The following is a 21501-nucleotide window of genomic DNA, read 5'->3' as shown; positions in this document are numbered from 1 at the left end:
AGATTCAGCATGGACTTCTCCCCTCTCAGCTGCCTGCCAACCTGAGTGGGCTCATCCTGCCACATTCTCCCAAACCTGTGTGAATCCTAGACTCACCGTCTAAATCTCCCCCCTCCTCCTATGGGCAGAGGTGGTCCAGCCAAGCTCTAGGGGAGAGAGGGATCTGGAACTTGAAGGATGGTATTAGTGACCAGCAGGTGAGTCACCGCCAGTCCTGGCACACCAGGCACCCAGTTCCATAGCTGCATCCTGATCTGCGTCCACAGAGGTCGGCTACAGGACAGGTGCCGCTTTCCCCTTCGCCAGTTCCCGGGAAAGCGCATTTGCCCACAATAGTCCTAGACCTCCCATGGCTCCAGCAGGCTCCCACCCTCCATGACAGCTATCTGCTGCCCAGCTGCCTCCCTTCCCAAATGGTGAGCTTCTGGAGAACAAAGGCTGTTTCACTGCTGTCTTGTAACCCAGAGCTCTCATCTCACTGTGTAGAGCAGGTTGTCAAGGCCATGCTCAGCCAGCGCCAGGGTGTCTGAATCCAGGGGATTAAGAGGTTGAAGTCAGCCTGGGCTGCATAGTGAGAACTTGTCTCACAATAGAGAAGCTAAACAGAAGAGACAGCCAGAGACTCCTGAGTTCCTAGCAAACTTGTTTTGTTCCTATTTCCCAAAATTGTTCAAAAGTGCGATCCTTTAATCTGTGCCCAGTGAAGTTTTATCCATTGTTCTTTAGGCAAGTCTTTTCAATATCTCTGTCCCTGGTGTATTTATGTGTTGACTGTTTTAAATACTCAGGTGGCAGGGACTGGGACTCACCCGGCTTCCTGTGAAGCCCTGCGACTCTGGCCACTGGTGAACACAGCTCATGGTTCTGAAGAGCATGAGTGTGAATAAGCTCAGATGTGCAACTAAGTTGTGTGCCCAGAGGAAATCATGGGTGGGCGCTGGTCAGGTTCCTTCCAGTCTTATTTAGCACCTTCATTAACAATGGGAACAGAAAATAAACACCAGTGTGCACAGATGGTGCTAACCATAGAGGTGCTGTGTGCAGAAGTGTCGAGAAAGAGAACCGTAAGCAGGAAGCAGCCAAGATGTAAAAATAAATAAATAAAAAGCCTCAGTACAGCAAAGAAGAAAAAAATATCTTGACAGAATAAATTCCTCAGGACAATGCAGCCGAAAGCATAAAGAGATGTGAAGTTAAAGGAGAGAATGATTGCTGCCCATGGACCCGGGGCTTCTCGGGAGAGGACGGGCTGCAGCCCTGTGCGCCAGTGAAGCCTCGCTACTGCTCACTGCGATGTGCTCTGCCAGGCTGCTGTCCCTGGACTCTATTGCAGTAAATGTTTTGTTTGCTGATGGCTTGTCACTTCTGGGTTTTGTTGTCGTTTGTATTTGAGAGCGCTGTGGCCACAACTAAATCTTTGTAGTTTGGCTTTGGAAGGCTACATTATCCCTAATGTACAGCGTTAAGTTGGACAGTTTGGGAGAGACAGAGGAATGAGCCCTGAGAGAGTAATATACTATGGAGTTAAAATGGGGCATTCTCATAGCTGCAGCTCTGATCGGGGCAGGGATAAACCATCGCCCCTGCCCTTGCAGGGTGAGTGCAACCTCCAGCACGTCTTTCTTTACCCACCTTGCCAGCGGAGGCCTGCTGGGATGCACACAGAACAGGAACCTTTTACCTTTTAGTTGACAGAAATAGCACCTGGGAATAGCCACAAAACAGTGATCTTCCCCACAAAATGTGTCCTGAGGGACTGGATGTGAAGCTCGGTGGAGAGGGTTTGCCTGGCCTGCAAGGGCCTGGGTTCAGTCTGAGCACTGAAAAAGGAGGACAGGTACCCCCGGGAAATCAGAAACTGCACACAAGCTCTCCAGACACCGGGAGAGTACCCCTCTAACAGCATCACCCGGGTCTGGAAGCGTCTGTCTTCTGGCCTGGTTGAAGCTGAGGCATGGGAGGAGCAACAACCAACAAGATAAAGACGAGAGGTAAGCGGGCCACTACAGGGTCCTGGCTGCAAGTCGGCTTCTACCTCCAGAGAGCCAGTGGTGAGGGTGTGGCTGTGAGTCAGTGTCTAATCCCAGGGAGAACAGGTCTGGGGGTGTGGCCATGGGTCACTGTCCAACCCCAGAGAGGGCTAGTGGTGCAGTCCTGCCTACAGGTCAGTGTCCAACCCCAGAGAGGGCTAGTGGTGCCGTCCTGTGACACCTAGGGCTGGTGAGTTCCATGCTGCAGAGGCCATGATCCCCACAAGGCTAAGACAGCACCTCAGTACGGAACAACAGGACAGAAGCTGAAGGTATCTCTGGAGAGGCAGCTGGATGTGCCATTTTCCAGCTTTGAGAAGTTACTTGACATAAGCTTCTGCTTCCTCCTCTATGAAGGGAAGGGAATAGCACCCCCACCCCGTGGCAGCTTTGGAAGGGATTAAATGAGATGATGCGTGTATAGCATTTAGTGCAGCACCTGCTACAGGATAAGTCCTCAATAAATGGATGATTTCCAATCCCAGCCCCAGCCCAAGACCCCTAACAGTTAGTCCAAGGCTGCTGCCGAGCACCCGTAGCCAGCAGGCAGCCTGGCGATCACTGGAAATACAACCCTTGGATACACATAAGAAATATGCAGAGAGCCAGGGTCCACTCATCTCCGTCAACCCTCAGGACGTAAGCACAGCATGATCATCAATGTCATGTTCCAAACCCCGTCAGTCCTGCTGTGTAAAGCGACCAGCAGCAGGGGTATCTGTTATTCCAGCATCTGTCAGACCCTACTCAACCCCTGCTGCTGGGAAAACAATATAATGTACCCATTCACATATTCTCCATCCTCTCAAATATTTTTATCTCCCTTAGAATTCATTTTAGAAATGAGGCATTTCCTGGGCACTAAGGTTTACAAGGCAAGTAGATAAGACTGTTCAGAAGGGCCCTCCAGGTCTCAAAAGGCATCCCGTGAATATCCCGTGAATAATGAGTGTTCCTTGTGCCTCTTCATCACACTACATACAAACATTCCCTTGCACAGAGCAAGGTGCCAGAAGTGCGCATGTACCTCCCCTAGCCACCTCTGGGCCCACACCTGGATCTGATGGCTCCCTCACCACCATCTGCCTAATCAACAACCCCATTTGAAAGTCGCATAGGTGCTGGGTAGTGTCTCCTAGTTCAGTTAACTCCAACTGCTTGCTTGCTTTTCCTTCCTTCCTTCCTTCCTTCCTTCCTTCCTTCCTTCCTTCCTTTCCTCTTTTTTTGGTTTTTCAAAGCAGGATTTCTTTGTGTAACAACCCTGGCTGTCCTAGAATTCTGTAGACCAGGCTGGCCTCGAACTCACAGAGATCCTCCTGTCTCTGCCTTCCGAGTGCTGGAATTAAAGGCGTGAGCCACCACCCTCTGGCAATCCAACTGCTTTCTTAATCATATCATTGTAAAAACAAATCATCCACGGACAATGGTGTGCTCCTAGTCTGTGTCAGACCCTATAGCAGGCACTCTTTTTTTTTTTTTTTTTTTTTTGGTTTTTCGAGATAGGGTTTCTCTGTGGTTTTGGAGCCTGTCCTGGAACTAGCTCTGTAGACCAGGCTGGTCTCGAACTCACAGAGATCCGCCTAGCAGGCACTCTTGATAGGGTGTAGACAATACCCAGTGTCCACTGCTCAGGAGCACAGACAGTGATGACATCATATTCTGAGGTTAAGACTCCAGCTGCATAACTAGGTTTGAGTCCTACCTCTGCTCTGTGACTCCAGGCAGGTTCTAAATCTCCATCTGAAGGTGGAACTCGCCTGCTGCCATGAGACTGGCAGGAACCGATGTTTCTGATGCTCCTGTATCCTCTGCTGCTCTTAGTCTGGTGGACTGAGTACCAAACAACAGAAGCATGTTCTCACAGCTCCTCAGTGTCCAGCCCAGAGTCAGCACGGTTAGGGGCTGGTGAGGGCTGTCACGAAGAGAGGCAGAGAGCAAGCTGTGTGTCTCTCAGACCAAGACCCCACTTTTGGCTGGGGGTGCAATGTAGCGGTAGAATAAGCGCTTATCTCTGAACACGTGTAGAGTCAAGATGACAGTGTTAATTTGGTACAGTCCATAGCATCATTACTTTATTTGACTTTATCACATTTTTAAGTTGTAGATTTCTTTTATTATGTGTATGAGTGTTTTGCCTGTATTATATGCATGTGCCTGGTGCCTACAAAGACCAGAAGAAAGCACTGGATCTTCTGGATCTGGGAACCAAACCTGGGTCCCGTAGAAAAGCAGCCAGTGCTCTTACCTACTGAGCTCTCTCTCCAGTCCAATCATTGTGACTTATATGTCTCTTTAAATAGCTTATGGTTGCATATTTTAGGTCAACCTGGGAAATAGCTTTAAACAGTTTATCTGTTTTAAACAATGTATCCATTTTGTACAGTTTATTGCATTTATATATTCAAGCTTATCTATGGATATTCTTTGTGGTTGTGCATTTTTTTAATTTTCCATTTACTTGTATGTTTTACACGTGTATATGCGTGTTAAAGAGTTCTCTCCTTCTACCATGTGGATTCTGGGAACTGAACTCAGGTTGTCAAGTGTGGTAGCAGCCACCTTGTTGGCCCAGTTTTAAACTAATATATACATATTATACATGTGTATCTTGTTAGGGTTGCTGTGACGAGACACCATGCCCATGACAACTTTTATAAAGGAAAACATTTAATTGAGGTGGCAGCTTACAGTTTCAGAGGTTTAGTTTATTATCGTCATGGTGGGAAGCATGGTAGCATGCAGACAGACACGGTACTGGAGCTGAGAGCCCTTACATCTTGATCCAAAGGCAACAGGAAGTGAACTGTGATACTGGGTGTGGCTTGAACATAAATGGAATGTCAAAGCCCACCTCCACAGTGACACACTTCCTCCAACAAGGCCACACCCACTCCAACAAGGCTACATCTCCTAATGGTGTCATGCCCTTTGGGGGCCATTCTTTTTTAAAGCACTACAATGTTTTTTTGAGATTATAATTGAACCATTTCTTTCTTTTTCCTCCCTCCAAACCTCCAATATGCCCCTCCCCATGTTCCTTCAAATTCAAGGCCTCTTTTTTCATTGTTATTATATGCATATATATATTTGTATATACATATATACTTCTAAATTTAACCTGTTGGGTCTGTATAATGTTACATGCATTTACAGGGCTGACCCTTAGGCCCTGGACAACCAGGTGGTGTGCTTTCCCATGCCCAGCTGCCTGTAGTTCTTTGTGTTGAGTCAAGGCCTTGCAGGCTTTCCCCATGCCACTGACACGGTGTTGTCCTTGTGCAGCTCATGTCTGAGTGGTCCTGCTGCTGAGACATTGTTCTTCTCATGTTTCTGAGGCTCTTCTGTTCCCTGTACCTTCCCCTGGATAGGCCAAGTTTGCATCTTCCTTCTTCTTGGAGAGTTACCATTACAGCCTCTGTTCTTGCTTCATTTCATCTTTTCCTTACCTGTGTTCTTGCGAAAGAAGCCTAAAGACCACCCTCTTCCTCTCCATCCTCCCAAACAAGAGGAGCTGGAATGTTCACTGCGATGCCTCACTGTCTCCCATGTTGCTGACATCCAAGATTTTCGCTCAACATTGTCTTGTTCTGTGCTGGGGTCAAACCCAGGGCCTTGTGAGTTTTACTTCTCAGTCCTTCAGTGCAGTCTTTGTTTGTTTTGTTGGTTGGTTGGTTGGTTTTGTTTGTTTGGGTTTTTTTGCTTTTGTTTTTCAAGACAGGGTTTCTCTGTAGCTTTAGAGCCTGTTATGGATAGACCAAGCTGGCCTCAGACTCACAGAGATCCACCTGCCTCTGCCTCCTGAGTGCTGGGATTAAAAGCGTGCGCCACCACCGCCCGGCTCAACACAGTCTTAAGCCATCAGTTACGTACATTTTCTATAGTCCTGAAAAGAGCCACACGCCCCGTGAACTGTATGATCTGAGTTTTCCTGTTCACCAGCCCTGCTGCCCTGGGCCCTCTAGACTCGTATTGCCTGCTGTGTCCTGCAGTGATCACGACGGCTGAGCATGGCAATGTTTTGTGGTCTCTGTCTAGGTGACGAGGCCACTAGTCCTCTGTGAGCAGCCTTCTTGTCTTCTTGCCTCTGGTGGTCTATAGTGGGTTTACTCTTCAGAGACACAGAGAGCTGGAGCCCTGTCTTTTCTGGACTCTGTTCCCCACCTGGTGCTTCTCTGCCACTCTGGAAGGCAAGCTGCTTCTATGTTCATTGCACAGACTGGTCAGCCTACAGGGGGCTCCTTGCTCCTCAGTTGTGGTGCTGGCCATGATTCTGCTCAAGCCAGCACTTTGGGGCCCCAGTCCAGCTGTCCACTCTTGTTGCCTTCCCCTGCCACCTGGAGGCTGTCTTTTTGTTCCTTTACCATCCATGGTGGCTCCCATGCGCTCTGTAGAGCCCTACAGCGCTGAGCTGCATACAGGAGCTCAGCTTGCCAGGCCTGTCCTTTCTGGGGCTGAGGACCAGAGAGCTCTACACTCCAGGCCTGTGACCTGGCTGGAGAGCTGGCAGGAATGAGGCCAATGGAGAGTGAATGGCAGCAGGGAGTGGCGGGCCCCCGGCTGCCTGTTCCAGACTCTGCTCATGGCATGGAGGAAATGTGGAATGTGTGTGAAGCAAGCAGGGCGTGGGGCCCAAAAGACAGAAACCAGTTGGGCGACAGTGGTCACCAGGAGAGGCTGAGACGGTCGTCTGGAGAACTGGCTCTGGGCTGCGTGGGCAGTAGAGGCGAAGGGAGCCAAGCTGACTCCCAGCTACTGGCCTCTGTGAGGAGGGCGTCTAGGCTGGGCTCTTGACAGGTTTGACGGGGATGAGGCCAAGAGGGCGGGCTCAGTGTGGCTCGTGGGAAGACTCGGTTGCCTGTGGAGTGTTGAGGGGTCTCTCAGAAGAGACCAAGAGTGTGCTGGAACTTCATGCTTGAATGTGGACAATGAGTAGGTCATTATCTGTCATGAAAACCACACAGTGGTAACATAAAATCTAGTGAATGTGCAGAAATAGCTGAGACCAAGAGGATGAAGCCAGGGAGGCCCCTGCAAGAGCCCTGTTGTCCCTGAAACTCAGCCCAGATGCCACCTCCTTGGGGAGATTCACCTCAGCCACCATTACCAGTTGCTCCTTCTGTGTGGCCCACACCCCAGCTCAGAAGTTAATTCACCGCCTCCTGTCAGGTGTGACTGGCTCTCTAGATCCGTTGATGGACCAGTGATTCTCCACCTGTGGGTCATGAGCTCTTTGGTAAACCTCTAGCTACCTGATTATTTACATTATGATTCAAAACAGTAGCAAAATTACAGTTATGAAGCAGCAACAAAAATAATTTTATGGCTGGGGTCACAACATGAAGAGCTGTATTAAAGGGTCTCAGCATTAAAAGGTTCAGAAGCGCTTGTAGGTGGGGAAGAGAGGGGACTTAGAAGCACTTTAAAGAGGACACGATGAGGGTGGAGTGGGTTCCCTGCCTGGGTCTGGACACCAAAGCAGCTCAGGCTAGGGCAGAGGCAGCCCCTGGGCGTGGGTGAAGCTCTCGGGTGTCCAGCTGTTTCACGACTGCTGTGTGGTTTCGCCTCGTCCCTTACCAGCTACAGATACAGAAAGGGCTTCAGAGACAGGAAGTGCAGCACCGCCGTCCCCGGCCTCTTGGCTCCTCTAGAGCAGCTGTGGTGCAACTCTGACCAGAGCAGAAGTAGCGTTTCCCCAGCAGGATTTTGAAAGAGCTGCCCTCTGAGGCTCAGCACCAGCAGGGGACCGTGCCCCTGAGGCGAAGCGCAGTCCTCTGTGGGAGCCAGAGTGTGTACTGCATGTCCCAGTGACATCAGTGAGGTAGGACTCTGGGGTTGGCTGCCCAGCACCGGAGACTTTTCGTCTCATTGTGACCGCATCTCTCTGGTCCACAGCCTGGGACCAGACAGCAGAGTACAGCCCCTCCTTCACAGGGCACTTCTGACCCTCCCGAAGTCCAAGCCAGGCACCCTGCCGGACTGCCTGCAACCTCCTGGGCCACTTTCTTGGGTTGGCTTCGGTCTGGAGACTGCATTTCCCAGCTGCCCAGGGGCCTGGATAAGGAGGGAGATTCTTCTGAGCTGATTCAGCTCCTGGACACATGTGGTTGCCCCCTTTGTAAACGGCCTGTGGGGGCGCAGCCAGCCCTGGAGCCATGTCGGCTTGCCCCTTCTTACCCACAGCTGCTCTAATGAGAAGACGGAGTCTAAAGTGAAAAAGGAAAGAAAGTCACTCGACAAGGGCCATTTGCCTGCAATGACGGCTGAGAACAGATGACATGAGATCAAAGTCCCCACAGTTTGCTGAGCCACTAAACCCTGTAACAGAAGCTGGGGAGGAAAGGCCCTTCCCCCCCACACAGGCAGGCTCCCTCAGCAGCTGCACACCATCAGAGGGAGATACCCTGTCTCCCTCTCCATTCTCTGTGAAGGTGAGGAAAGACCCCAGTGTGTGCTGGGGCTCAGGCCAGAGCCAAGGTACTACTCCCACGGCAGCACCCACTCTCCTGTGCCTGCTGAGACCTCACCAGCTCCACAGCCACACAAAACCTCTTGCTAGCTTGGTTGTCTCACTTTGTAATCCAGACTGGCCTCAAACTCACAACAGTCCCCCTGCCTCAGCCTCCTGAATGCTGTGATTAAAGGTGTGAGCCACTATGTTCAGTCTAACTGTACTTCAGTCATTCCGTTAACTTAAAATAAGGACTTCCTCTAAAACTGGTCAGTCATGGCCTTTAATCCCAGCACTCAGGAGGCAGAGGCAGGTGGATCTCTGAGTTCAAGGCCAGCCTGGTCTACAGAGCAAGTTCTAGGACAGGCTTCAAAGCTACACAGAGAAACCCTGTCTTGAAACCCCTTCCCGCCCCCCCCAAAACAAAACAAAACATGTTTTCTGCTTTTAGTCCTTTGAATCCTATTGGCAGAAAAACTCCCTCATTGAACACGGACTACTATGGACACAGTGTTAGACAGCTGTTACCTCTGTCTACTTCTAGACTATTCTACTACCCCAAAAGGAAACCTCCTTAGCAGCCCTGCCACTCCCTCCCCTCCCTGATGCCCCTTGCAACAACTAAGCTACCCTGTCTCTGGCGGTGTGTCTAGTGGGGGTATTTCCCATAATGGGGTCTTACAGTGTGTGGCCTGTTGTAGCTGGCTTCTTTCAGAGCGTATTGCTGTATTGATACTTTACTCCTTTCATTGCTGAATAATATTCCACTGGACATACTATCCTAGTGAATGGATTTAGCGCCCTTTGGTGATCCATTCAACCACTGATGGGCTGGCTGCCTTTTGTAGATACTTCTGCTGTGAAACTGATACACAGGAGTTGTCTGAACACCCGTTCTCATGTCTCTCTGGCACACACCTGGGAGGGAGCTGCTAGACCATGTGATTGGTGTTTAGTTTTTTCTCTGGCACACACCGGGGACTGCTAGACCATGTGATGGCTGGTTAGGGTGCTGAGGAACTGGGAAGCTGCAGCCGGGTTTTCCTTTGTTCACGTGATGTGTGGGTGGCAGCAGAACCCTCCCAAGCTGCTCCTCTCTGCCCGTCATTCTATTGTGAACTCAACCCCTCTTCCTCTGAACCCTGCAGCAGCCTCACAAAGATGGTGGGGCACCGGGTCAGACAGGGATACGCCAAGGAGAAGAGCAGGAGCCTGGGGCCATCCCATTTCTCAGTGACCACCCCGAGTGCTTGTTTTTCTGAGGGCTGCCTGCCTCCTGGGACTCTCCCATTCCACAGGCCATCTGGCCATCTTGCCTGCGAGATGAGCTTCTTGAGTGGGTGTTTCGGGTCTAGGAGGACCATGGCCAGTTGAGCACACTGCCCGTCCCCATTGTGAGGCTGAAATAATGGAATAAAGTGCTGGGACTGGGCTGTCTGCAGTGCACCGTGGCCTGGGATGGCATGCTGACCCAGCAAGCCCAGAGCCAACGGCCTAGCTGGGATTGCCCATTAGTAGCGAGAGTCCTCCTGGACCTTCAGGCACAGGGTTCCGGACCCTCTGAGAACCCTCCCCCTCCAGGACCCTGTATCCATACGTGGAATGTCAAGCCATACATGTGGTATAAGGGCCCCCACACCTGTCAGGCTGAAACACAAGCTGAGAAGGCCCAGGATATACAGCGCCAGACAGGGGCTGTTCAAACAGAGCAGCCGTGTGGTTTATGAGCTCCAAGAACATGTGCGGAGAGCATCAGCGCAGTCTGTCATGGTGGCTCTCCTGAGCCAGCACTGCTGGGAGTCCTTGCCCTCGACTGAAGGAGTGCAGCTCCCCTGGATAGTGCCCGCTCCCACAGACAGAGCTCTGTGCTTTGGTCACAGCCTGCAGATCCCAGGAGGGCGAGCAGCCGCCCAGGGCACAGGAAAAGACCCCGTCTCTAAGTTTACACTTACTTTCTGTATTCCTGGGGCTCAGCACCTTGAGGTAAAGACTGGGTAAAAGCTGGAGAGCAGATGTGGGGTGATGGTGAGGATGATGATGATGAAATAACCTTCACCTGTCACTACCAGCGCATAGGTGAAGAAGAGAACCTCACGTGCGCCTGATGGCTCTAAGAGACTCACAGGGACTTGGGCAAGCCCAGGAGCCAGTAGAACTGGAAGCCAGGCCTCTAGCCCAGCCTTGTACTTAAAAATCGCAGATGATCAGAAGCAATCTTAGGCGCTTAGAGCACACTACCCAGAAATCTAGGGTGGAGAGTTGGGTGCAGTGGCTCATGCCTGTAACCCCGGCACCGGGAGGCTGAGGCAGGAGGAATGACCATGAGTTCAAGGCCAGCCTGACCTATATATAGTGAGATCTCATCTCAGAAGAAAAGGGGAAGAGGAGCCGAGGGAGGGATGTGGAGGCTGGCGTGCATTCTTTCCTGGTACGTCCTAATTGATTCTTGCCCCATGGAGGGTGGGGTTGGAAATTGGGAGTTTGATGTTTGAAGCAGAATCTGTGGTTAGGAGTAGGGGTGGCAGGCATAGAAACATATCTGTACTTGGGCTGTTCTCTGACTACCTCCCATGTCACCAGAGGAACAGGACACGGCCACTCCAACAAGCTCCCTGGGGCAGGCTGAGGGTCAACTCTGGCTGTCGGAGAGAAAGAATGACCCCACTTTCAGGGGTCAGGTCAGGGGAGAGCTCCTCCTTGGGAGGTGGGGAGCTACCACAGGCTGGCACAGGATGGTAGCCTGCCAGAGAAATGGGGGCCCAGATCTGTCTGCATCACCGTGCAGAAGAATCCAGTTCCTGGTTCCTGCCTTCCTCCTCACAGAGGTCCCTTCTCCAGCAGCAGTGCCCTCTGGAAGGGAGGGAAGCCAACCTCAGTGGTGCATGCTGGAGCCTCCCAGGTATGGGTCTGCTCAGCTCAAAGTTCCCTGAGAAAGAGGATGTCCCCCTTCTCCCCTCTGTCTGGTTCCTGTCCCGGCTAGTGTTTACTCTCCACTGCCTGTGGACTGACTGGCTGACTAGGACTAAATGGGGAAAGAGCCTGTGGCCTCTGAACCCAGTGACACCAAAGCTCACCCCACCTTTTGATGCTTCCACCACCCACGCCCACACCAAAACTAGAGCTGTCCCCAAACACCCAAAGAAGAAGAAGGACGGAAACCATGGATACCCTGCTGGTAGCACTCTGGCCGAGGGACTAGGCTGAGAAAAAAGCTCCTATCGGGAAGGCCCACTGCACCTCAGGAGCATGGCTGGCATGCTGGTGATTCTCCACATGTCAGCTTCTCAAGCTGACACAGAATTGGTCCCACAGAGCCCGCTCCCAGAGAATCTGAGAGAACCCAGAGTCATACTGCTCTCCTGGCCTCACTAGGAAGAGGAGGGCAGGATGGTGGCCCCTAAGGAGCACACAAGACCCGAGTTCAGTGGAGAAGCATGGTGGCTGACAGAGCTTGGGGACCATCTTGTTCAGAGGCAGCCTCAGAACTGGCACTCTGCCTGCTGGGGGCCAGTGTGAGGCCACAGGGGACCCATGCACACCTACTGCAGCCAAGGGCCCTGTAGGTAACCTTCAGAGCCCCCTGGTTCCCAAGGGAGTGGAAAAGAACCTGAGTCACCGCCTCTGATGGGCTCTGCTATTTTTATGTCCCACTCTGGTTAAAAATATCTAAGCCCAGGTTCTAGCTGGGGCTGACAGGACATTAAGTATTTGATACCTAGTGCCCATGTCTCCCTGGTCCCAGTCACTGCATCTGCATCATGGCTCATGAGGCAAGTAGGTAACAGACCTCAACACAACCAACCCTGGGCCTTCTGTAGTATGTGCCACCAAGTGTCCCTGGACACCATGCCCTGGGGCCAGTGCTGCAGAGGCACCTATGCTCAGCACATTGATCCCTGTGAGCAGTAGCATGGCATGCAGCCTAACCGGCATGCAGCCTGGCCGGCATCCGAGCAACTGGGACTATTGGACCAGCCAGTGCTTGGGAAACAGTGGGAAAGCTTGTGCAGAGGCTGACCTCAACCCTGGCTTCCTTCTGCACGGTGGACATGGCCACTCAGTGCTCATCACTCGGTGCTGGGAGCTCCCTTAACCCCAGGAGACCAGGATGTTCAGAAGACCCAGCCTGTTCACCCTTGACATGGAGCCTCGGCAGCCACAGCAAAGGAATCCCTATGGAGGCAGAGAAAGCCTAGCTGGCCGGGCAGTGGTGACGCACACCTTTAACACCGGAGGTAGAGACACAGGTGGATCTCTGTGAGTTCAAGGCCAATCTGGTCTATGAGAGCTAGTTCCAGGACAGCTAGGACTGTTACACAGAGAAACCCTGTCCTAATAAAAAAGTAAAAAAGAAAAGGAAAGGAGGAAGGAAGGAAGGAAGGAAGGAAGGAAGGAAGGAAGGAAGGAAGGAAGGAAGGAAGGAAGGAAGGAAGGAAGGAAGGGTGAGTGGGCAGAGTTGCTGCCCATCCTAACTGGAAACCCCTAAGCAGCGAGCCTTCCTCCCCCTCCCCAGCTGGAAGCAGAGTGATGCAGCAGAAGCGGGGTGCAGCGTGGGACGGCTGGCATGGATGCACACACGTTAGGTGCCAGCCTCCTTACAAGGCTCTCAGCTTTTAACCTAAGCCGCAGCTCGAGCACATTCAGCACAGTGTGCGTTGTTAGAGGCGAGGGCGTCCACTTCCACAACAGGGAGAGCGCAGCAGGCCACCCCTGGTGGATAGGAAGTGAGATCACCTACCGTTCTGGAGCAGCCAGGCAGTGGGGACTATCTGCAGGGCGGTCTGCGCTCTGTTGGAAAACCTGGTTCCCCTCGCTCCGAAGTAGGAACAGCCTTCACAGGAGGGTCATCAACTCAGATCTGCTTTGATTTGGTTGGTTTGAGTAGCGCTGGGGACTGAACCCAGGTCCTCACACACGCTAGGCAAATGTTCTACCACCGAGTTGTCTCTATGTACAGGAGTTTCCAAGTCCTTATTTCCACACAGGGTGTCAGAAAGTTGCCCAGGCTAGCTGTAAACTCACTCTATAGCCCAGGTTGGCATTAAACTTACTGTTCTCCTGACTCAGCCACCCAGGTAACTGGGATCCCAGATCTACTGTACGTCAAGGTTCAGCCTCAGACCCACTTTTGACAGGCAGACTCCATGAGAGCCAGCTAGATTCAAGGCAGACATTCCTTGAGGGGCTGGGCAGTTCTAGTCTCCCTGTTGGCAATCAGAGATGACTGTCATGAGTCAGAGCCCTGGCACCCTTTTTCCTGAACACCCAAATGACTCAGCCCCGCCCTGGCAATGGCACAGCCACATCTGCCTCCCTGGTTCGGCAGCACACAGGGTTCCCTGGATGAGCAGTCCTTCTGCCTTGCCAGCACCTGCCGGCCGTAGCACACACCTCAGTGCCTCTGTCTCCTTCCCGCCTCTGTGGGCCCCTGGGAAGAAAGCAGGTTGAACCCTGAAACTGCCACCCCACAGGATCCTGGCAAATGGCAGGGCCCTGGGGGTTGCCAAGGAAACCACACGATTCTCTGTCTGCCCACTCACTGCCTGGCCTATCTTTTCCCTTCTTACAGTGAGAAGCGCCACCTTCAAGTGAACGTCACCAACCCAGTGCAGTGCAGCCTGCATGGGAAGAAGTGCACCGTCTCTGTGGAGACGCGGCTTAATCAGCCGCAGCCCGACTTCACCAAGAACCGCTCCGGCTTCATCCTCAGTGTGCCAGGGAACTAACTGCTGCACGTCGGAGGCCTGGCCTGGGGAGCAAGAGCTTGAGCCTGGTACAAGGCTGGCCGGGCCCGTAGGCTCTCCATCCCTACACACGTTCCACCTGGCTCAGCATCCCAGGAGCCCGCTAATTGCTGTACGCCCTTTAATACCACTAGAAATCAGCATGCAAGGGCCTCCCAGGGCAGGACTCCTCTGCCTTCTCCGAGGCCCTGCTCATGAAATGTCCTGTCTGACTTTCTGCTCCTGCCTCTCCTCTCTCAACTCTGCGTAGTCCCTGCTCAGGAAACCAAAGACCCTTTGCAGCCTCCTGGGCTGACAGCTAAACTTCTCACCCCACAAGCAACTGGATAGTACCTGTAACTGGCAAAGGGCCAGTGACTACTGCTGACCCAGCAGAGGGATGGGTGGCCCAGAGCACAGGACAGTTTCTCCAGCTAGAGACGTTCTCTTATGGTTTGGATCCAGTGTCCGTGGGCAGAGGACTAGCCCTGCTGTGACCCACACCTGATGCCTTCCTTCTCCTACATGATTGCAGCCCTTGGACCTAGCGCAGAGCCCCTTAGCACCAGCCTTACCGCTAGCAGCCAGCCAAAGGCAGCAGGTGAACAGGTTTGCCTGTGAAGCCCATCCCTCAGCCATGTTCAGAGGTCCCTCCTTCCAGAGCTGACCCTGGAAGATCTTTTGCCACCAAGGTTTCAGGGCCTAGACTTTCTGACCACTTCTCCCGTAGAGATACCCTGCTGCTACTCAAGGACCAGTTATCATAACTCTTCTCTTTGCAGACTGCCAGGTTTGTAACCAGATGTCCCCTGCTGTAACCACACTGTCAGTACCTAGTAGGGAGCAAGGACAGCCCTTCCCCCAACTCCTCCACCTGAGCCTCCTCCTCCCTGGAGAACTGGGGAGCCACTGCACACAGCTGTGAGAGCTGGGTCAAAGCTGCAGCAAAGAGTGTGGAGTCCTGGCACTGCCGGCCAGGCCAGGGTGCCCACCTATGCCACATACCTGCCTGCTGGAGCCTGGCCCCTGAGCCCGCTGACAGTTTGCCAGTGTCTGCCAAGCAAAAAGCTTGCCCGTTTCAGAGCCTTCCTGAGACCCCTGCTCCCGTCTCAGCTGCTGAGGATAAGGCCGCCTGTGGGCATTGCAGGCTGCTGTGAGTGCCTACCACGGAAGGCTGGGAGCAGACAACAGCAGGCACAGCAGGACTTACAGAACCAGGAGCACATTTTCTTCACTTTCCCCCAGGTTCTGCCCCCTAATCCTCACCTTGCCACCTTAACCCACCAAGTGCCTGTGTGCCACCTCCTGTGCCTTGCCCAGGGCCTGAGGGAGTCACCTGGCTGACTGACCAAGGTGGTTCCAGCCACCTGGTCTCATAACCCCTTTCGCAGAGCTGCGGAGCCTTTTACACTGCAGGTCGTTCGTAACAGAGAGCCCTGCTGCCATCTGCCCTTGGGAGCCTTTCTCATTCTCCAGGCCTGGTCAGCTGCCCGTGCAGAGCGGAGGTGCCTCCAGCCCTGTTTTGCCAATCGCCAGCGGACATTGACGAACCATCTGACAGGAACTTCACCTTCCCTTTCCCACCGCCCCCAGCGTGTTGCTCTACACTAGACATGCTTGTGTGTTCATGCACACCAAAGCAGGTCATGCCAAACAAGTCACAGATCAGAGGCTGGGCATGGGGGCTCTTCTCTCACCTCGACGTAGCCTGGGACCCCTGACCCAGGCCAGAACCTCCCACCAAGGAACTGCCCTGCCCACAAGCACTTTCTTATGATCAGTGTGCAGCCACTGAAGGACCTGGAATTTCGGGTGTGAATGATAACAGTAAGAAGGGACAGGACACAGTGATTGTATGCACGGAGTGGGGCCTCTCAATTATATGAAATGCAGTCTATGGTTTGGTGCGTATATTCCTATTTTCCATTAAATTAACTTTATTTCTAAAGCATATTTTGATTTACCATAAAGAGCAATAAAGCATTAAATCTTATTTTTAAAGGCATTCTGCTTATCATTTAAAAATAGTGAAATTTTAGATTATATAGTCAACTACCATCTCAGAAGGTAGAATCAAGCACAAATTATGTAAAATGGGGGATAATTTGCCCAAGGCTTTTGAACAGAAAATTTAGGGAGTGAGAAGCAAGCTGTGTGAGAGAAGAGGCAAGAGGCAACCTTGGAATTCATTCCAGGCACACTCTTCCGCCATTCTGAAGCTGCGGTCTAGAATCCTAAGGGAACATGTTTCTGAAATAAACGCATGTCCGCACAAAAGATGGCACGAGTTCCTGCAGCAGCTCACGGGAACAGGAGCCTAGGGTCAGGTGGAGGCCCCAGGACACCCTAGCGCCCAGGAGCTCAGCCCTGCAGGGTCTTGCAGTCACTGGCAAACTGCCAGGGCTGTAGGCTACCAGCAGTGGGTGCAGGGACGGCAGAGAACAGGCCCTCGCTTCCCTCTTCCTGAGGCTGAAAGGCAGACAGGACACAGAAGCTGAGGCAGTGGCACAACTGGGAGACCCAGGACCAGATTCCTCTGAAGCTACACTGTTAGGTCACCAGGACTCCTGTCCACACCTGCTGACTTTTGGGCAGTGGACACTGAGCAAGGTGGGCCTAGGGGAAGATGGGAGCCGCAGCCTTGGCACCAAGACTCAACATACAGTCTAAGTCCAGATGCCTAAGCAGGACTGAGCTGGCCAACACTGACCGGGCCATGCCTAAACGTGGCTGGCCTTCTGTGGCTTGAGCTGCCTGCCATGTGACCCCACAAAGGAAGCCCCTGGGAAGAACCTGCCCAGCACCTAAGCCAATGCTGGCTTGCCCCAGTGCTGCTTTCTAAATCGCGGAAATCTGCTCCCTCCCTCTCCCTAACTGTCCCCTCTGCCCGCACAAACCTATACATACACAAACCAGGCACTAAAGGTGCCCCTAACAAGCGCCCAGATGGCGGGTCCACAAAGAGACAGATGTAATGGATGGTCAGTGCATTTTATTGAATCAGCACAGTACAAAAATAAATAAAAATAAGGGAAGGGGAATTAAATTACAGCCAAACTGAGCTTCATGACTCTTGTCAGATTATAAACCACACATTCTCAAACACGCTACACATACATACAGAATGAGACAAATATAAATTAACAGTGTCCACAGTTTGGTCAAAAAAATAGCTACAGAGAAATTTCACTAAAAAAAAAAAAACCCATACATCACGTGTGTGTGATTAGCAGTATAGATGTACAGCTATGGATGACTCTAGGACGGGATGGCACGTTTCCTCTTCATTGCAAGTCCAACACTGCTGGAAGAAAACTAAATTCTAATAACTGCATGGAAAGAATATATCAGCCCTGCAGGGCTGTAAGGAAAAGAGAAGAATCCAGTCCTGAACTCGGCTTCTGTGGCTTGTCCTCGGCACGGCGTGATTCCCACAGCCATCTGTTCTAAGACACAGAGCGCTCCTGGTCTGCATGCACGGAACCACTGTAAAAGCGACGAAGAATAAAGGGAGTTTTTGTAGATTTTTTTTTCACATTTTCCTTTTTTTTTTTTCTTTTCTATTTTGCGTGTGTTTGTTCTAAAAGTGTCTTCATAGCAGCATGTCAGATGGGTTCATTGCTCGAACACTCAAGTCTATCACTTGTTCCTTTACACAGTACTGATGGCCAGTGCGAGGGGGACACACGGGCTTCACAATCAACTAGGGAGTTCTTCCTTAGTCGCCAACCACTTCTGAAATATGCACCTCCTCAAAAATTTAAAAAAAAAACAAAAAAAAAAACAAAACTTTTTTTTAAAGTACAAAGAGAAGGAAACAGTCAGTAGAGCTGGAATCCTGTGATTGCAGCTCAGTGAACAGCTCCAGACCGGCTTCAGCAGGTGGGCGGGCTACAAACACGCACCCCCTCCTCCTCAGACTGGACATCTGAAGCTCCTCTTCCACTACACCAGGGGCCAACTGCCCCATGGGGCTCTCTGCACAGGTCACCGTGGCAGCGGAATCGGAAGACAGATCCCGCGTGAAGTCAGACCAGAGAGGTTGCAGCTAGGCTCAGGCTCAGCAAGCCTTGCAGGGCTCCCCAGCTCCGCGGCAGATCATGAGGGCCCAGGATTCGCTCTCTAGGAATCTGGCTGAGGGACTGGAAAAAGGCTCTCTAGTCTCAGTGGGTCGGGTCCTCTTCCCCACCTCTGTGAACTGGTTGGCTGAAAGGCTCTGCTCCAGGCCTCTTCAGGGGAGACCTCAGTTTCACAGCTTTCTCTATGTGACTTTTCAGTAGCGCTTGTGTAGAAGTTGGCAGCCACCTAGAACCTAATCCTACATAAGATAACCTCTGCCTTCCCCACTGTAGCCCCCATGCCCATTCCTGGGGAGCAGGACAGGAAGAGGAGACTCCCCGCTAGCATCTTCACATTGCTCTTTGTTCCCCAAAGCTGGAGAGAGGGCCATGCAGGAAGGCTCACTCCCTTCTCTTGGACCGCTTCCAAACCCCCAAGCCACCAGTCTGGGAAAATTAGAAAGAAAAACCAGTAAAGTCCACAGAGTGTGTTTTGCAGCTGCCAGGGATAGGTGGGCACCACACCCAAGCAGCTGGAAGTGTTCAGCTGGACAGTCACCAAGCTTCCCGAGCAGTCAGGAGTCACAGGCGAATCTTGCAATTGTCTCCAGGATGCAGCTGTCTCACTAGGTTGCACAGAGCGAAGCTTCATCTCTGGGAGAAACCGAACTGCCTGGAGACAGCTTTAAGCTACCAAGGGGTAGGGATGGGAGACACCATTGCCACGGTAACCCCTGCCAACTGATCTCACCTTTCCCCAGCTTTGTAGGACAAATATGTTTACCAGCAAGAGGCCGTGGCACTTAAGTGGGCAGGCACCAACCTGATCTCAGGCATTGGATGCCCACCTGCCCAGAAGGAAACGTTGCTCATGGGTACCTGCCACTGTCCTGGCTTTCGCACAGAGTGACTGAGCTGTGTTAGTCAAATGAAAAACTCACTCGGGAAAGAGGCTGCCCCTAGCTTCACCTCACCCCCTTAGCTGGGACCCAAAATGAGAGGGGAATCTACTAAGCAAACCACCTTATTTACCGACACTAAGGTGGGAGCTGGGGCATAGACAAAAGGACAGGGCGGGGAGCTCCATCCATCCTGCCAGGAAAGAAAAGCCCTTCGCCCAAAAGCAAAGCAGCAAAACAGGGCCGTGCACAGCCAACAGTCACGGACAATCTTTGCAACAGACCCACTTCCAGGCTCCTGTGCTGATGGCCCAGGGCAGTGGAGAGCTCGCCTCACTGAGAACCTCCTGGAACCTGAGTCGGGACAGCTGGCTCCAGGAGCCTTTGGGAGAATGAAACAGTCGCCAGAAAAGGGTCACTTCCTCCTGGGTCACAGCTCCCATCACGGGACAGTGGGAAAGCCTCATTTACTCTGGACCCCGCATGGGTACAGGCGACACGGGCAAGTCAGTCCCTTGAGCCCCCAGAGAGAGCACTCAGCAGCCTAGGTGGCTTTAAATGCATCTTCTGGGTTTGCACAAGGTTCATGAGTTCGAAAGTCCCCAGAGTTCTCGAAAGGTCTAGGGAAGAAAAAAAAAAAAAGAAAAAAAAACAAGGAGAGAACATGGGAAGAGGCCCTTGGTGGCTTTGCTAGACACACTGTACACAAATTGATTCGTTTAGTAATAAATTTTAAAAACGAATGGAATCCTTGAGCCGGGATATCGGCCACAGGGGCTCACCGATCAAGCCCCAGGAGGAGCCGCTTCTTGTCCTCCTGGCCACTCTCATTCTTCAAGTCGGAGAACACCTGTGTGAAGTAGTGTGGGTCGGCATTGATCTGCAGCATCTTGGAGCTCATGAGGTTGATAACTGAGAGGCAACGGTCCCAAAAGGCTTCCTTGCAGCTCTCCACTAGGAAGGGCTTGAGCGGGTAGGAGATTTCATTGCCCATGTAGGAATAGGAGAGGTACAGGCAGGTCAGCAGGACAGCCTGGAGCTCGTGGTCCGAGCCCACCTCGGAGGAGATAACATCCCTGCAGAGCATGTAGAGGAAGACCACGTTGGCCGGGGTGATGAAACCCTGGTCCTGCCAGCCCTGCAGAAGCAGCGAGCGGTCCACGCTGCGCAGCCAGAGCACGGGGTCCGTGGGGGACAAGTGCTTCAGGCGGTAGCACCGGCGGCAGAGAAACTCGCCCAGGCAGCGTAGCAGCTCACTAGTGGAGGCCTGGACGATGACCCGTTTGGGTGTCCCTGCAGAGGTGATGGCAGGGTGCGGGGCCTTCTTAACGGAAGAGGAGACCCCAGTCTGGGAGCCCGAAAGCTGGCTGGCTGGGGGTGCGGGCGGCTGGGCCGGCGGGGGCTGGGCGAATGTGGACAGGTTGGCGCACGACAGCGACTTCTTCAGGTTCTCATTGTTGAGGTGCGCGATGTTGCTCTGGTAGCTGCTGTTGGGCTGCGCCTTCTTGGAGTTCTTCTTCTTGGCTGACACTGCCACGATCCTCTTCCAAGGCAGCACCGAGATGATGGAGTGCCGCTTCAGGTTCTTGTCCTTGGCGTTCTTGCTGTTCTGCACGGCCGTGTAGTGGCCCACCGTGGCCGCGCCATCCTCAAACAGCGTGGCCTTCCGATAGCTGGGGGACAGGGACAGCACTGTGCCCATGGTGCCACTGCGCGCCCGGCGGGGGCCGGCGCCCCTGCGCGCCCAGCCTGCCGGCCTGAGGGAAGAGACGCCTTACCGAGCCTGAAGCGGCCGCAGGGAGAAAGGAGGCGCTCCCGGGACGCGACGCGTGTAGCCCTGCGGATCTGCGTGGAAAACAAGATGGTTCTCAGCCCCGGGCGGGGCTCAGCGCCGCGCCCCTCCGCCCGCACCTCCGAGGCCCGAACCCCCGGGCCGCGGCCCCACCGAGCCCCAGCCCGCGCTTCCACTGCGGCACCGGCCGAGCGCCGCAGCGGCCACCGCCGCAGGACTCCGACCCGGTCGCGCGCACGGCTCCGTTCCGCGCAGGCTTACCCGCAGGCAGGCTCCCGCGGCAGGCGCAGCCGCTGCGTCCCAGGCCCTCCGCAATGCGCGCCGCGGCCCCGGGGCTCGGCGCGGCTCGGCGCGGCGGCGGCTCGCAGCTTCTGTCCAAGGTTCTGCAGACGCCGCGGCCCCGCCCCCGCCCGGCCCCCGCCCGCGTCTTCGCCGCGCGCTCGCCCGCCCCGCCCCGCCCTGGCGCGCGCCTCGCAGGCTGCCTCTCCGGGTCGCGCGCGCCGCCGCACTCCCGTCGGTCTCGCCGCCAGGTCGCGGCCACTCGAGTCCTC

The 21501-nt window shown here is 53.3% G+C and overlaps 2 protein-coding genes across 2 annotated transcripts in view; one reads left to right on the top strand and one right to left on the bottom strand.

Moving 5' to 3' along the window:
• Myo1d (myosin ID) overlaps positions 1-16188 on the top strand; it is a 302318-nt gene extending 286130 nt beyond the window's left edge. Inside the window, exon 22 of the mRNA XM_057774656.1 lies at positions 14048-16188. Within this exon, the coding sequence (XP_057630639.1) occupies positions 14048-14204 (157 nt within the window). The 3' untranslated portion in view covers positions 14205-16188. The remainder of the gene's footprint in view (positions 1-14047) is intronic.
• Positions 16189-17173: 985 nt separating this feature from the next.
• Cdk5r1 (cyclin dependent kinase 5 regulatory subunit 1) lies at positions 17174-21344 on the bottom strand. Its single transcript, XM_057776894.1, has 2 exons — positions 21212-21344; positions 17174-21003 (listed from the first exon to the last, which is right to left on the bottom strand). The coding sequence occupies exon 2, from the start codon at positions 20858-20860 to the stop codon at positions 19937-19939; it is 924 nt and encodes a 307-aa protein (XP_057632877.1). The 5' UTR covers positions 20861-21003; positions 21212-21344; the 3' UTR covers positions 17174-19936.
• Positions 21345-21501: the final 157 nt, after the last annotated feature.

This window comes from Chionomys nivalis, chromosome 7 (assembly GCF_950005125.1).
Source record: "Chionomys nivalis chromosome 7, mChiNiv1.1, whole genome shotgun sequence".
NCBI lineage: Eukaryota > Metazoa > Chordata > Mammalia > Rodentia > Cricetidae > Chionomys > Chionomys nivalis.
This window is presented reverse-complemented; position numbering and strand designations above follow the sequence as displayed.

Bases quoted from the DNA above. Each gene is read 5' to 3' on its own strand.
- Cdk5r1 (XM_057776894.1), bottom strand. From the start codon at position 20,860: ATGGGCACAGTGCTGTCCCTGTCCCCCAGCTATCGGAAGGCCACGCTG.